This window comes from Ochotona princeps, chromosome 13, assembly GCF_030435755.1.
Source record: "Ochotona princeps isolate mOchPri1 chromosome 13, mOchPri1.hap1, whole genome shotgun sequence".
NCBI classification, from domain to species: Eukaryota; Metazoa; Chordata; class Mammalia; order Lagomorpha; family Ochotonidae; genus Ochotona; species Ochotona princeps.
In genome coordinates, this window is record NC_080844.1 from 66,124,161 (window position 1) to 66,139,583 (window position 15,423).

Genomic DNA, 15,423 nt, shown 5'->3' on the forward strand with positions numbered 1-15,423 from the left:
GGACACAGGGTCTCACGATGCCTTATTCGTGCTGAGGCTGGGTCCAGCCTGTTCTCACTCAGGCTCATAGTTCTTATTTGTTTATTTACACACTGGGATATTTGTTTATGTAAGGTTGTAAGGGTAAGAGGCCATAGCTAGGACAGTACTTTGTTTTCTTTGAATACATGTGACTTGCTAGTGACAGAAGGAAATTTTAGTCATCATGATGTTCAGGGGATGAGAAGTGTGTCCCTTAGAATGACAAGTGGCGAAGAGTCTGAGATGGCTTTGCACTTTATGTGAATTTTTGGCTCAAGTCAAAAGACCTAGGTTCATCTGGCTGCGTTCACTACCAGCCAAGAAATGCCGAGTGCTTGGTGGGTAACAGCCTTTGTGGAACAGTTTTCTTAAGTGCTGTGATTTCATTTTTCAGAACTTCTACAAAGAAATTGAAAGAGAAGAGATGTATATAAGGTGAGTATGCCTTGTCTGCCTGCCCCCTGTGTGTGCTGTGATGGTTCTTGGTCACATCCCAGCTGAGGTGTGTCTGGAGCTGCTGGGGTAGATCTCACAGCCGGCCATGAAGCCTCTCTCTGAGATGGAGTTTTCTGGAGCTCCCAGAGGTGTCTGCACCAGGGGCCTTTGTCTCTTTCTGGCAGAGGGATTAGTTCGAGCACATTCACGGTGGTCAGTGATACTCTTCGTTCCTGAGGATTTGCAGGAATTCTGCTGGCATTTGTATTCACAGGAATGTAGGAACTCACAATTGGAAGGAAAATCTGGGAAAGATGAAAGAAAGAAATAAGAAGCCTTGAAGTAACATCTTTTGTGCATCAGTGGCTTTTGTCCTGCAAGCAGAAAACTTAATTTTTTTAAAAAAAATGTATCTATAATTGTACATTACCCTGCTGGTTTTTATTAGTGTTTTTTTTTCACCACAGTTCTGAGAGTGGAATGAATTAGGAGCATTGTAAAAAGCAAGTATACATGTGATTTAGTGCTGAACATAGAATTTAGCTCTTGCAATCCTCAACACAAATCATTGAGTGACATTTTAAGCGTGTGACTCTATTTCATCGTCTCAGGTATTTGTACAAGCTCTGTGACTTGCACAAAGAGTGTGACAACTACACCGAAGCGGCTTACACCTTGCTTCTCCACGCAAAGCTTCTTAAGGTAAGAAAAATCACCGTGCACTATTGCCGGAGTCCAGCTCCAGCCTGGGTTTCGGAACTCGGGAAGGGTGCGTGGATGAGGCGCAGAAAGAAAGAGACGGACCACTAGGTTTCCATGATGATAGTGGACAAGGCAATAAAGCCATCCCGCTTTATTTATACAGAATCAGTTAAACTCTGGCTCAGACTTTCCACGTCATGGTCAAGTGGGTGTTTCTAAGGACAACCATGCCATCTGCTTTATCCAAAAACAATAGGAATTCCTGCTACAATTCTTATCCTACAACCTAATCTTGTATTACAAAGAAAAGGAGAACCTAAAGATTAAGGAAAGGATGAAACCTAAACACAGGTCCCTTGATTAGCATAAGGTCAATGGGGACACCCAAAACAGTAGGAATAATAGAAGGCCCTTTTGTAAGACATTATCATTGACATTAACCTCCAAGTTCACATTGTGTAAAAAGCCAGTCTCACAATAATGAAAATGCCTGGACAGATTAGAATTCTTCTGCTGAGCTGGCATAGTAGGCACGGGGAATGTCCAAGTGAAAAGCACACGGAGACCATGGTGGTGGTAGAAGTGCTGGGAGCCGTCTGCTCCAAAGCCTCCTTATTACATATTATCTCCTCTTCCCCCCAAGTCCATTAACAGGACAATAGGACGTCAATGAGTCTGCAAAGGCCAGGTGCTACTGCCTTAGGCCTGATTCCTGAGTGCTCAGCTAAAGCAATGTAAATCAGCTCCACAGCCCACAACACACTATTATGATTCTGTTATGAGTATTCAAAAGTTTATGACAAATTTTAATAAGCCTAGAGCTTAGGTTTTTATGGGTATTTAGTAAATGGAATGACAGAAATAAAAATCTTTAGTAGAGACTCTGATTATAAGTCTAGCCCTCCTAGAGGCAGATGTAGCAGGAAGGTTGTAGCACCTCATCGTTAGGCATCCTGAACTCCCTTCACTGGAATATGTGCTAGCAGTAATCCAGAGACTGAATATGCCTTTCTCATGTCAGCAGGACTCAGTAATGGTGATGAATAGCTTCATGGAAAGGAGATCGTAGCAGCTACAAAAGAAACATGCCCCTCATTTCTTAGCAAAGACAGTAAGGACCAGATCATGACTTCTGGCTTTCCTGTTGATGTTCGGTGCCTGGCTCTGCTGAAGGATATTATTCCTGCTCACAGAGCTCCCATGGCTGCTGCTTCTGCCTCTCAGTGGTTCTTCGATTACGCAGACAGCTTTAGACATGGGTCTCTGTTTGCAATGCTCCTGCAATGTCCAGTTCCAGCACAGTTAGCTCTAAAGTGTGGACCCTGTGTGAGTAACTGTGATGGATGGATGGATGGATGGACGGACGAATGGACAGTCAGATAGATGACTGGATGGGTGGATGAATGGATGGACAGACAGATAGATTATTGGCTGGGTGGATGGATGGGTAGACAGATGCCAGGGTGGGTGAGTGGCTGGCAGACTGGTGGTCTGGCTACCTAGATGCATGCATGAATGAATTACTGTGCAACCTGTGTTCTTCTGTTTTAAAACTTTCAGTAAGTCAGTAGCAGGTTATTCTTATGCAACTGGAAAATTGTGAGCTGGATAAAAACAGCAGTTATGAGAGCTGGAATTTAGTTGAGGGACTTTGTGTAAAGACTGTTCATTCTAAGAACCATATTTTGGATACCTCAGCACAGTCCATAGCTGCAAACACCCCTCCACAGACATCAACCAACTACTGACTGTGCCAGGTGTCAACCCTAGGTCTAAAGGAGCAGAACCACCTGTCTCTAAGTGAGATAGCCTTGCAGGTCCCTTTACAACCTGGGAATGTGGCCCACATACCTTCCTGGCTGTTGGTTGAGCTGTTGAGCTATGCAGGACCAAGAACAGAGCCCTCGGTGCCCCCCTTGAGACAGCCACAGGTCACCTGGTTCATACTGTGTCCAGGATGTTAGGCGCCCTGTGAGCAGGCAGACAGTTGTATACTGTCCAGAGTCTGCTGGCTTTTTCTATTGTGTGAGTCCAACTAGAGCTCTACCCCCACTGCTTCCTCTCACCCTCTTGGCACCTCCAGACAGGGGCTCTGCCCTTGCACTGCCAGGCTCCAGCAGCCACGCCTTAGCCTCAGAATCCCGAGGCACAGGCGTGCACCACGTGTGGTACTCTTGTGGCTGTCCAAGCTTCATGGTGGACGATGCCGTGGTTGGATGTGTTCTCACCTCCGCTCTGTCCACACTCTGCTTTCGTCTCAGTGGTCGGAGGACATCTGTGCAGCTCACCTCACCCAGCGGGACGGGTACCAGGCCACAACACAGGGACAGCTGAAGGAGCAGCTCTACCAAGAAATCATCCACTACTTCGACAAAGGCAAGGTGAGAAAGACGTCACCTTCAGGCGTGCTCCGGCTGTCCCTCGGGCAGCTGCACATGGCACTGCTGACACCTGTTCCAGACGAGCCACGGTGTGCGCAGAGGCAGAGAGTGGTAACACGGTGTACGGGGTTCCGTGTGTGCTCCTCTCGCTTGCACTTGTAACTGGAAATCATTTTTCAAGGAAAATCAGCAGTGCTATTGTGGGTGTTCTGTTGAAGGTAGGGGTTTTGTTGTTGGTTTAAGATTTATTTTAGTTTGGGCCCGGCGGCATGGCCTAGCGGCTAAAGTCCTCGCTTTGAAAGCCCCAGGATCCCATATGGGCGCCGGTTCTAACCTCGGCAGCTCCACTTCCCATCCAGCTCCCTGCTTGTGGCCTGGGAAAGCAGTCGAGGACAGCCCAAAGCTTTGGGACCCTGCACCCGCTTGGGAGACCCGGAAGAGGTTCCTGGTTCCTGGCTTCAGATCGGCGCGCACCGGCCCCTTGCGGCTCACTTGGGGAGTGAAACATCGGATGGAAGATCTTCCTCTCTGTCTCTCCTCCTCTCTGTATATCCAGCTTTCCAATAACAATAAAATCTTTAAAAAAAAAAAAAAAAGATTTATTTTAGTTTGAAAGGCAGGGTTACCCAGAAAGAGGTTTCCATCTATTGATTTACTCCCTAAATGGCCAAAAAAGCTGAAACTGGGCAGATCCAAGCCAGGAGTCAGGAATTTTTTCCAGGCCTCTCCTGTGGGTATACTTTGAGCATCCTCCAGTGTTTTCCCAGGTGCATTAGCAGGGAGCTGGTTCAGAAAAGGAACAGCCAGGACTCGAACTGGCACCCATACGGGATGTCAGTGTCACAGGCAGAGTCTTAGCTGGCTGCATCGCAGCAGCGGCCCCAAAGGCAGCGATATTGTTCAGCCCTTCCCTGGGAAGGCCGAGGCTGGGACCCTGGTCAGACATGCTACTGTGCATGTGGAGACAGGGCACTCCCGTGACACCTGCCATGCTTCTGCTGCCACTGGAAATTAGACTCACTGGCGTAAACAAAATCCTGTTTGCTGTTGACCTCAGCAGGTTGAATTCCTGGCCCCATGCCTTGAGTCTGGCCAAACCATAACCATAGCTGAAGTTGACACTTGCGGTAGGGAACCAGCAGGTGAACTTCCTGTCCCTCCGCCATCAAAAAAGCAAAAGTGAATAAATGTGTTCATGGGAAAGAGAGTCTAAGGTGCCGTGAACATGTTAACCGTCGTTTCCCGGTGCTGCCCTCGCAAATGCCGTGCTGAGACCTCAGAAGTGTACCACGCTGTGCAGAGGCCGAGGCCCCAGAGGTGTGGCCCGCTGTGCAGAGGCCGAGGCCCCAGAGGTGTGGCCCGCTGTGCGGAGGCTGAGGCCCCTGAGGTGTGGCCCGCTGTGCAGAGGCTGGACCCTGAGGTGTGGTCCGCTGTGCAGAGGCCGAGGCCCCAGAGGTGTGGCCCGCTGTGCGGAGGCTGAGGCCCCTGCGGTGTGGCCCGCTGTGCAGAGGCCAAGGCCCTGGAGGTGTGGCCCGCTGTGCAGAGGCTGAGGCCCCGGAGGTGTGATCTCTCACCATTGTGGAATATATAAGCTTAACAGAGGTCAGTCAGACCATGTCCTCTGAGGGCCATGGGGGAGAACCAGTTCGTGCCTTTCTCAGCGGCGCTTGGGGTTGCCCACGGGCCTTGCTATCAGTTGGCTCCTCACAGGCTGTCTGCTTACTGCCCTGGCACCTCCTGTTGTTCCCAGGGTGTGCCTCTGGGACCAAAGGCCCCTCCTGTCATCCTCAAGCCACTGGTCCTGGACAGGCCCACATGCTCCCGTGTGATCTCTGTTTGCCTGGACTGCTTCCTCAGAGTGCGTTTCCAGGAAGGTCAGAGTGAGTAACAGCACGAGTTAGCGCTGCCCATGTGTCTTCCTAAGCACAGTTCTGCCAGTAGCGTCACAAGGCCAGGGGCCTCTTCCTGGCTCTCGATCTACACCTGTCCCCGCCAACAGCATCTGCGTGGCCCCAGCTCAGCGTCCTCCTTACATCACTATGTGCTCCAGGGTGACCTTTATTCCCCCCTCTCCTTTAGGCGGGAGTAACACCTGCTTTTGTGAGACTCACATGTGGGCAGGGTGGAGGCCACTTGAAGTCACGGTCAGGTGTGGCAGTTACACCCCATGCAGGAATGGAACAGGCATCGGCATGTTGAGATCACCAACAGGGAGCCCTGTGTCTCAGCAAAGCACCAAGGCCGTGGGCAGAGTCCCCCTCCGCCGTGGCCCTCTGAGCCTTGGTGACCTTTGCCCTCAGGCCCTTCCACTCTGCCCAGAGCCCTGTGTCCCCACTGGCAGCTGCTTCCTCCCCAGCTCTGGCTTAGGGTCCCCCTGCCCCAGGCTCCCCTTCTGTAACCCCAGAACTTCCTTCCCCTCAACATCCCTTATAACAGTTTGCGATGAGATGTGTGTGACTTTTCACATTCTCTTGGGGGAATCTCAAGAGGCTGAGGCAGAAGCTAGACTCCCTTATCAAGTGCCCATTCTCGGAACACATGCCCTGGGGTGTGTGTGCAGGGCAGCCACCCACCAGTGATGGTGCAGTGTGCACAGTGCATCCTCGGGATGAGGAGCGGCCATTGATACTCGGGCGTTTGGCCATCAAGAAATCAGCCAGTAAAAAACATCAATTTTTTTCCAGTCCAGGTTGCCTTGTATGTTTTTTCTTTAATAAGAACATGCAGGGGAAAAGAGTGTGGTCTGCTTCAACAGTGGCTCTCAAACAGGTTGGCAAGCCAAATGTGGGGTTGTTCTCAGGGGTGGGGGAGGCCAGGGCTGCTGCTGGACTCCCATGCAGGAAGGTGGGTGCCCTAAGCACCCCTCTGTGCACCTGTCAGACCCCGCTTCACGCGCCTGCAAGGTCGAGAAAGCCTGGCTCAGTGCTGCAGACGTGAGAAAGCATGTATTGCGGGAATGTCCTCAGATGCACGTGTGTTCCCATGGAGCTGTGAGGATGGAGTGTGGTTGGTCTTCAGGCGGCTCCCTCTGGCAGTGACATTCCTCATTTGAGAAGGACGTGGATAAGCAGGACAAGTGATGGAGGCCTTTGCTGGAAACTCAGGAACCTGAGGTCAAAGGGAGGGTCTCAAGGGAGGGTTTCCACGCTCCATTCCAAGACTGCAGTTATCTTGAGAGGGAAACATCTCAAAATTGCTGCCAGGGGATGACTGGCAGGTAAAGCATCCCCGGAACCCTGAAGGAGGGCCTTGGTGGTTGTGGGGACCTCAGAGAGGCCAGCCCCAAAGGCACGGTAGGGCTCTGCCTGCACTGTCCTACAGCACATCCCAAGATCTGCCATAGACTGAGACGGACGGCCATCCGGGCTGCCGTGTGTGCCGCGTGCTGCGTTTCTGAGACTGAGTGCAAAAATACAAACTGTTCTGATGGTCAAGTTAGACTCTCCTGCAGTGTGTACCGTGAAGCCCTGGCCCGGGGACCTTGGGATGCTGCTGTAAGGGTGACAGGGAGTTGGTCAAGGTACAGTGGCCTGTTGGGATAGTGTCCTTCTTAGAGGGGGAGATTATCACACAGACATGCACAGAGGGGCACCCCAGGAAGTCACAGGAGTCACCCAGTACCACACCTGCTGCAGATCTGCCACCACACTTCTGCCAGGTGCTGTATTTCAGTGTATTAGAGTTGTATATCAACTTAACTGCACACTCCCTCATGCCGTCCCAGTCTGACGCTGACCCAGTGTCACATTCCCTGTGCAGGTCGTGCAGGGGATGGATTCATACTCCTGCAAGAAGAGGGATGAGCCTTGCTGCCTGGAATCCTGTGGCTCTGGGAGAAATAGCCGTCTGCACTCATAGCCATTGCAGCCATCTGTGGGGCAAGGCAACAGGCAGACTAGCCTGCAGCCAGGGTCCCGGCATTGGCCACGGTATTTACCGGCTGTCCTGGTGGCTCAGGCTCCGGCAGGCCTGTGTCCTGAGCGCGCGCCTGCAGTTACTGCCACTGATTTTTAAACAATGTGTTAAAGACAACTTCCTGCTGCAGTTGAACTTGAAGGTCATCACTTGTTGGGGACCATCACGTGAGCACACAGAAAGCTGCTTGATACCTCCTAGCAGAAGGCCCGCCCCAGACTGTTTCCTTCAGTAATTAAGGAAATCTTAATGTACTTCTGTGTGGAAACCGTAGACATCATAGAGCTAATTCAAAGCTTTTATGTCTCAACCAGCACCTTGGGGAAGTCAGTGCCTGCCTGCATCCCAGGCAAGGTTGTCTCCTAATGGTGCTAAGACAGGGGTTCCCAATCCCAGGACCCCTGGCTGGCAGCCCCAGGGGTACACAGGGATCCTTGGGGCGCAGACTGTGAGAGCCTTTCTAGCGCTGTGCTTTGAAATCAGCAAAGCTGAATAGATTTTCTGCCTCTTTCTATCAGATGCTTCCTTTTGAATTATATTCTGTTATCTTTCTTTATTTCTTCTGCATGAAATCCTTCCACTTCTGCCTTTGCATCATTTGAGAAAGTTTGTCTTTCTGCCTAGCTATGGCCCTCTTGATCTTTTTTCGTCTTTCTCCCCATAAAGCGGCATTTCTGTTTGCCTTTTTCTTTTACAGTTCCTCGTTCCTGGGCTAATAATGACTCCTTGCTCTCTTCCACTCTCCCCTCCTTCCCACACCCTCCCCCAAGGAAGCCTTCTGTTGTGTTCCCCATGGCCGGTGCTCTGAGTTGCCTGTCTTACTGTGCTTGGTTGAGGCTTGGTCATTTTCAATAAAGCCTTTAATCCAAGTACGCTGCTGAAAATTACCGGGCTTCTCTGTGGAGGATGGGAGTCGAAAATAGAACGCCTAGTGTAAGGAATGTGTAGGCAGAGGGAGGCGTTCGGTCCGAGCCAGTGCTGTGCCACCTCCAACCTCAGGCCTGGCCTGGCAGTGCTGACAGCAGCTGTACACGACCCAAAACCCTGATGGTGTCTGAGTCCCATGACTGCTTTCAATCACAGCTCCGTTTTCTTTTTCCCGAACAAAGTTCATGCTTTGTTTTGTCTCAAAGTTTAAAAATTAATAAAGAGATGCTTCTTGCATCATCTTGTGAAATTAAAATAGGGATTTAGGAGCCAAGTTTCTGGTTTTCTTGAGATAGATGGATTTCTTTTCTAAGCGCTTAGGGTGAAATTTTCTCTACTTATGAGCTGCTTTTAAATGTCGCAGGTGCTAAGAGACGTAGGTTGGCATCAGGGAGCCGTCCCATGAGTCCACTGCCTTTCTGTGATTTTTGAAAATCTTGAAGTTTAACTTCATGTTCACGTAGAATCTGGCATGACTATTCAAGGATGTCTCAGGTGGATTACAAGTAGCTTCTGTTTGTATATAAACAGAATCTATTCATCTATATAAGCAATATATATATAAACAGTTTATGTATATGTTATATGTAAAATCATTAATTGTCGAAGCTTGAGAAAATCAGCTTGGAGAATCAGAATGGCACCGCTGTCCTTCCTTTAGGGCATCGTTAGCCCACCATGTGCCACATGCTGCCCAGCACCCACGAAGACATTCTCTCTCTCTCTCTCTCCTTCTCTCTCTTCCTTTAAAATAAAATAAGTGTTGTAAAAAAAAATAGGGCCTGACATGATGGTTCAATGTCTAAATTCTTACCTTACAAGCACTGTGATCCATATGGGGGCTGGCTTGTGTCCTGGCTGCTCCACGTCCCATCCAGCTCCCTGCTTGTGGCTGGGAAAGCAGTAGGGGACAGCCCAAAGCCTTATGGGTGCATCCATATGGGTGAGAGACCCAGAAGAAATTTCTGACTCCTGGCTTTGATCAGCTCAGCTCTGGTCATTGTGGCCACTTGGAGAGTGAACCAAAAGATGGAAGATCTTTCTCTCTGTCTCCCCTTCTCTCTATAAATCTGATCTGCCCTTCCAATAAAGAACTCTTGAGAAAAAAAATAATAAGTGGGGTGTGAGCGGCCATCCCGCAAGCTGTGACTGCCCCATTGCCCTTACCCGCTGGTGCACACCTGTGCCATGTAGGCTGCTTCCTTCCCATGCTAGTGTTGGAGTCTCCACGATCCCATCCAAGGAGGCTTCCCTCCCGTACCCAGACCCGCGTGCCCGAGGCTTCATCCCCTACCCAGACCCGCGTGCCCGAGGCTTCCCCCCGTGCCCAGACCCGCGTGCCCGAGGCTTCGCCCCGTGCCAGGACCCACTTGCCTGAGGCTTAGCCCCCATGCCAGGACCCGTGTGCCTGAGGCTTCGCCCCCGTGCCCAGACCTGCATACCCGAGGCTTCGCCCCCGTGCCCGGACTCATGTGCCTGAGGCTTAGCCCCGTGCCAGGACCCACATACCTGGCTGGCTCCTGCCTCCCTCGGCAGTCTCAGCGGTGCAGTTCACCCTTCCCCTCCCACCTCTGAGACAGTACTTGTTCTGACTCCATCTGTTCTTCCCTTCTTTTGCACACGCCTTCAGGGGTAGCCTCACTGGCTTCTCCTGCTCTGCTCTCTGGAGTCCACGCCTCCAAGGATGCCCAGGAATTCCCTGTGGAATGAAAGGTGGCAGACAGTGCGTGTCGCTTCGTCCCAGGCCTGGGGCAGCTGCATCTCCTGCTGCTGGATTTAGCTCCTCAAGGTCTTGGGAGAAGAGAGAGGTGCTGGACTAAAGACAAGAAGCAAATCTTTGTTTTTGTTTTTAAAAATCCCCTTCCTCACTTTCTCTTGTGGTCGAGCAGTTAGCTCTCGTTTGGCTTGATGGAGTGGCTGTTGGGGAGAGGAGCTACGTTGATGGACAAGGGGCCAGTTGGACAGTGGGCCTCCTCTAGTGTGACTCTGAGCCGCACCTTTGCAGAAAATCTTTCCTAACAGTTGAAGCTAGCGTGGAAACCCAGGTCCAAGCGTGGGGTCATCCAAGGCAAAGCTGAGGGACCTGCAAGGGCCCCGTGGTGCAGGGAAAGTTCCAGGTCGCATGGGCACTCGTGGGACCCCTCATGGCTGGGTCCCAGGCAATCACCACAGTCCTCCTCTCTGTTCATACCTGACCAGTGTAGGTGGGGTAGGTGGGAGCACCGGAAGGGACTGAAGGGGCAAGAGCTGACTGGACAAGGCCTCGTGCTGTTCCTGGGATCTGGATTGTTCTACTCTGTTGATTTCAATCCATGGAGGTGCCAGAGACCTGCACAAGACTTTGCAGCCTCAGTAGGTCACTGGCCCCGGGGCTGCTGCGGGAAGGACTGAAGGTCAACTGTCTCCCCTTGTGACCCACAGCGGAAGGCAGTGAAGCCAGAGCCAGGCACCAGCATGGTGTCCAGACCTTGCCAGTCCAAGTTCTGCTAAGGGACCAGCATCCTCCAGGGTCTCCCCTTAGGTCTGCTGCTCCTCTCCGACATGGTGGGTGACCACTGTTGCCAGCCTCGTGTCTGTGGAGTTCTCTGCCGACGTGTCATCCGAGAGCAGTGCTGTCCACTCATGGACACTGGAGAAGTGGAACCTCCTGAAGCAAGAGGCAGAGGAAGGGGGGGCGTCACCCTGAGCGGGAGGATGGCCACCCCGCCGCTGGAAAGCAGAGGTGGGAACGCGTGCCTTGCTCCGCGAATCGACCAGCAGAGTGAGAAAAGCCGTAGGCAGGGTCGGACTGAGACGTCTGCTAATACAGGCCCTTTCCACAGGAAGTCAGAACCTTGGTGCTTCTCAGGCTGGGGATCAGCGGGGCTGGTGAAGCGCGGAGCAGAGTGCAGGCAGCAACTCTACCCACTTGCTACAGCACAACAGCAATCCCCAGAGGTGTGTCTGAATACTGAGAAAAGCAATGTTACAAAGAAGCCTGCACAGTAGGATTTCTAGGTCGGGCCGCACGTGTGGACAGGAAGTGCCCGAGTCATCCAGCCTCCGGCCACGGGGCTCCTTCCTTCCCACGGCCACACCGGCCTCCTGGGTTCCGCTGAGGGCTTCACGCCGCCCCACTCTTCACTCTTCTGGGAGCTTGGGTTCCCAGGCCTGGCTCAGCTTCCACCTTTCATGTTTCTTTCAAGCTCCCTTGGTCCATTTCCATTTCAAAGCCAGCATTACCTCCCGGCTGGTCTCCTTCTGTGTGTTTTTCTTTCGTTTCCTGCAGGCGACACATTCTCCCACTGCCCACATGGTCAGACTCTTAATCCAGTCTGGAGTAAGAGCTTAATCTATCTTTATCCTAAATGACACATGACATATTTTAGATACATATCAAAAAAATTGTTCTTGACAGAAATCCAGGTCTTGAGTAAACACCTTTGTTGACCGGCCCTCGGGTTACCTGCTGGTGTTCTCTTACCAGATTTCCTAAGAGTAAATACTCCCCTCTCCTCATGTTCCCCTCAGTATGCTTTCAATGATTTTTGCATCAAGATATTCGCCTACTTTTAATTGGATGGTGCCCTAAAGAGAGTGTGGGTAACTTGTGTCTCCAGTGTGAACGCCTTGGGAAATATTCCATGCCAGGAAGAAAGCAGGATCTGATTAAAGAAGCGCTCTCTGCTCCGCGCTTCACCAGCCCGGCTGGTCCCCAGCCTGAGAAGCACCAAGGCTCTGGCTTCCCGTGGAAAGGGCCTGTATTAGCAGACGCCTCAGTCCGACCCTGCCTACAGCTTTTCTCACTCTGCTGGTCGATTCGCAGAGCAAGGCACATAAGGAAAGCTTGAAAAGGCAGCAAACTCATCAGTGGCTCCTGCTGTCACGGAGAGGGCTGCCACTCTGGGTGCTGTTAGCCATGCACCAGGGAATGGGCTCAGCTAATGGCAAAGTGAGCAGCCCACCCGAGCTTTCCTGTCTTGTTCCTGCGGGGCCAATGCCTGGCTGGCCGGAAGGACGATGATGCAAGAGGGAGATGGCTTGATGCTTTCAGCAACAGACACCACGCGTGTTCATGGGCCACAGGGTGACGTTCAATGCATGTATGTAAGATGTACTGAGCTCGGGGCAGCCAACTTCAGCTCTATTCTCTGGACCATGTCAGCCAGCCCCCAGGCTAAGGTACAGACGCTGTGAAGTCACTTGACCCTCAGCTGATGTCCACATCTTGTTCCTGATGTGGAGAGCCACGGATCAAATCAGTTTCAGGCTTAGAGTTCTGAAGTGCCGGGTCCTTGGGAGCACACAGAGGAGAGTGGACAGTAATCTGGAGGGCTTCTGGAAGGGGATTCCATAAACTTCTGTTTTATTTTACCCAGAGAAAATGAAGGAAATTCAGGCCTACCTTGTTTGCCTAAGCTGCTTTGCATTTGTCCAAAGTTGACCCGCATCTTACTGTGTCAGTTGGCATGGAAAGACACTTTCAAAGTATTTACCGTCCCTTTCCAGTGGCAGCTTTTATACCTGCCACATGAGACTCGCACATGCAGAGCAAACTTTTGGCAAGCCTTCATTTGGAGTGAAAAAAGCTCGTGAAGTTTTTGACCATTTTCGGTGCAGTAGCTGTGTGCAAGTACCCAGACCAGACCCCTGATCATTGGCATGTGTGCCTTCCCTACTTCTCTGCCCCGTGTGTGCCCTTTTTCCTGGCCCTGAGGCGACTCTGACGGATGGTCCCCTGCAGCCACAAAGGGCAGCAGGTGAAGGACCCAGGAGCCAACGAGGATGGCTGACCGACGACCCTGTCTGTTGGCAAAGGCCAGGCTGATGGATGTGACGGGGGTCAGACTGCTCCATCCATTGTCCTGTCAGAAGGCAGAGGGAGAACCTCTAGGACGTCTCCATGTGTCTGAGTTCATCTGGAGTGCAGCTAGGGAGATCTGTGTTGAGCGATGACTTCACTGATGCGGCTTGCTGAATCCCCTCCGTTATCTTTTCAGATGTGGGAGGAGGCCATCGCCTTGGGCAAGGAGCTGGCTGAGCAGTATGAAACCGAGATGTTCGATTATGAACAGCTCAGTGAATTGCTGGTAGGTCTGTGTTATTGGTTTCCGTGGAAATGAATTCGGATGGTGGAATGTCTTCCCACTTTAAGGCTGGGATTCCACTCAAGTGTTCACTGGCCTTGGACGTGCTCCTCGGAGTTTTCCAGGGAGACCATCTTCTCACCTTGCTTGGTTGATTCTGGCCACTTCAAGGTCTAGTCAGCTCTTTACAACCAAGCTCACCGACATCCGTCGAGTGAATTGCATACAAACGGTTGCCAACCATCACTGTTTGGTCTTTGCCCAAGGTCAAGTGCTGACTCCTGTGAGTCGTGGTCTTCACCGCCCAGGGGTCTCCTGCTTAACACTGTGGGCCCTTGCGACAAGGCTGAGAGTGACTGCCAGGTCTTTGTCCCCCAAGGAACCCTGGACTTCCTGGGGATACTCTTCCCAGCTATGTCATTTTGCATCTTGCAGGTTGCCTAAATGGGACCGTTGTGTCTGTCGCTAATTTGGAGCAGAATAGTTCAGCTCCTTTATATTCTATTTTAATGTCTCTTGGTGTCTTATCTATACCATTTTTAAAACTTGAAAGAACTGGACATTGAACAAGAAAAGCCACTACTGTGGCGCCTCCTTGGTTATGGGAGCAAGCAAGTCCAGGCCAGTTGCTGAATTGGGCCGCACTGTTCAGAATCCCTTGCTGGCTAAATATGGGACACGTGGACACATTGCCACAACTGCGCTGTGGAGTCCAGGGTGGTTGCAGCCCCAGCACCTCTCTCCCCACCCTGGCCAAGTCGCTGGAGTTCAGGAGCTCACAGGAAGAAAACCAAGAAACAGACATGCAAACACTCTCCTCAAACCTAAAATGCATTTCCTTTCTTCGTTCCAGAAAAAGCAGGCTCAGTTTTATGAAAACATTGTCAAGGTGATAAGACCCAAACCTGATTACTTCGCTGTTGGCTACTACGGACAGGGGTTCCCCACCTTCCTCCGGGTAAGTGTGTACAGACCTGGGCTGTGGGCCCTGCTGCCTCTGCAGACATGGGCTAAGTGCATCTGGACGGTGATCGCCCACGTGTACTGCCACCCAAGGCAGGTCTGAGGGAGTGACTGTCACCATGTTGGAGCAAGGCAGTAGCCAGCATGGACTCTGGCAGTGCAGTGCTGGCAGGGGTTGGGGCATGGGGAGGTGGTGGTACACCTTGCAATGGAGCCTATGGCCTCGAGTCGTGTGGAGTGTCACCCAGCCTGAAAAGAGTCTGGGGCCAGGGCCAGGTCCTCCCTGCTTGGTGGGACAGAGCACGAAGCAGGCACAAGTTCAGTAGGCCTCATGGGTGTTGTACCTCCCTGCCCGCTGAACCTGAATCATTTGGTGGGACTGTAGCAGTTTATTTACCACGCTTCATGGATCACCTGGCAGGGGTCAGCTGACAGGGAAGTTGGCAGAATGTTGGGCGAGTTAAAACTGTGCCCAGGAGCAGCCCCTGAGAATAGACTGGCTGTGCTTTCATTTTGTTTTCCTCTAAAAATTGATCTCATTGTTTTATGCATTCCTATTAATATTTATATTCCTTACAAGGAATAAATATCTTTGCCTATATATACATTTCCTGCTTGTTTTTGCGTTTGAAAGGACCACTCCAGAATGCAAAGTAATTGACATTTCTAGACAATGTTATTAGTGTTTTCATCTATAACTCACCCGTTTTTCTATTAAAGCCTTTATATACATTTTTATTACTGTGTCTTGCTTCTAGTATGAAGCATAATAAATGCGTACTAGCTTCATGGTAGTCTTTTCTGTATTAAATCTTACTGAATTTCTGGGATCTTTGGCTTTCTATAGCCTTCTAAGACACCCACACTTTGTATTTATATTTCTAATTAAGACTACGTACAACTTTGGTTTCTGGCCGACATTATTTTTTTTTTCCGAGTAGAACATTTTTCTTTCGTAATGGTACTTTAAGACAGACCTAAATACAAAGTGAAAAAAAGAATTCAATTCTTAA

General features: G+C 51.0%; 1 protein-coding gene across 2 annotated transcripts in view; it reads left to right on the forward strand.

Annotated features, from left to right (window-relative positions):
- DOCK1 (dedicator of cytokinesis 1) overlaps nt 1–15,423 on the forward strand; it is a 402,417-nt gene that overhangs the window by 357,988 nt on the left and 29,006 nt on the right. For both annotated transcript variants that reach the window (XM_058671051.1, XM_058671052.1), the window contains exons 36-40: nt 416–456; nt 1,068–1,158; nt 3,420–3,539; nt 13,361–13,450; nt 14,301–14,405. In XM_058671051.1, the coding sequence (XP_058527034.1) occupies nt 416–456; nt 1,068–1,158; nt 3,420–3,539; nt 13,361–13,450; nt 14,301–14,405 (447 nt within the window). The remainder of the gene's footprint in view (nt 1–415; nt 457–1,067; nt 1,159–3,419; nt 3,540–13,360; nt 13,451–14,300; nt 14,406–15,423) is intronic.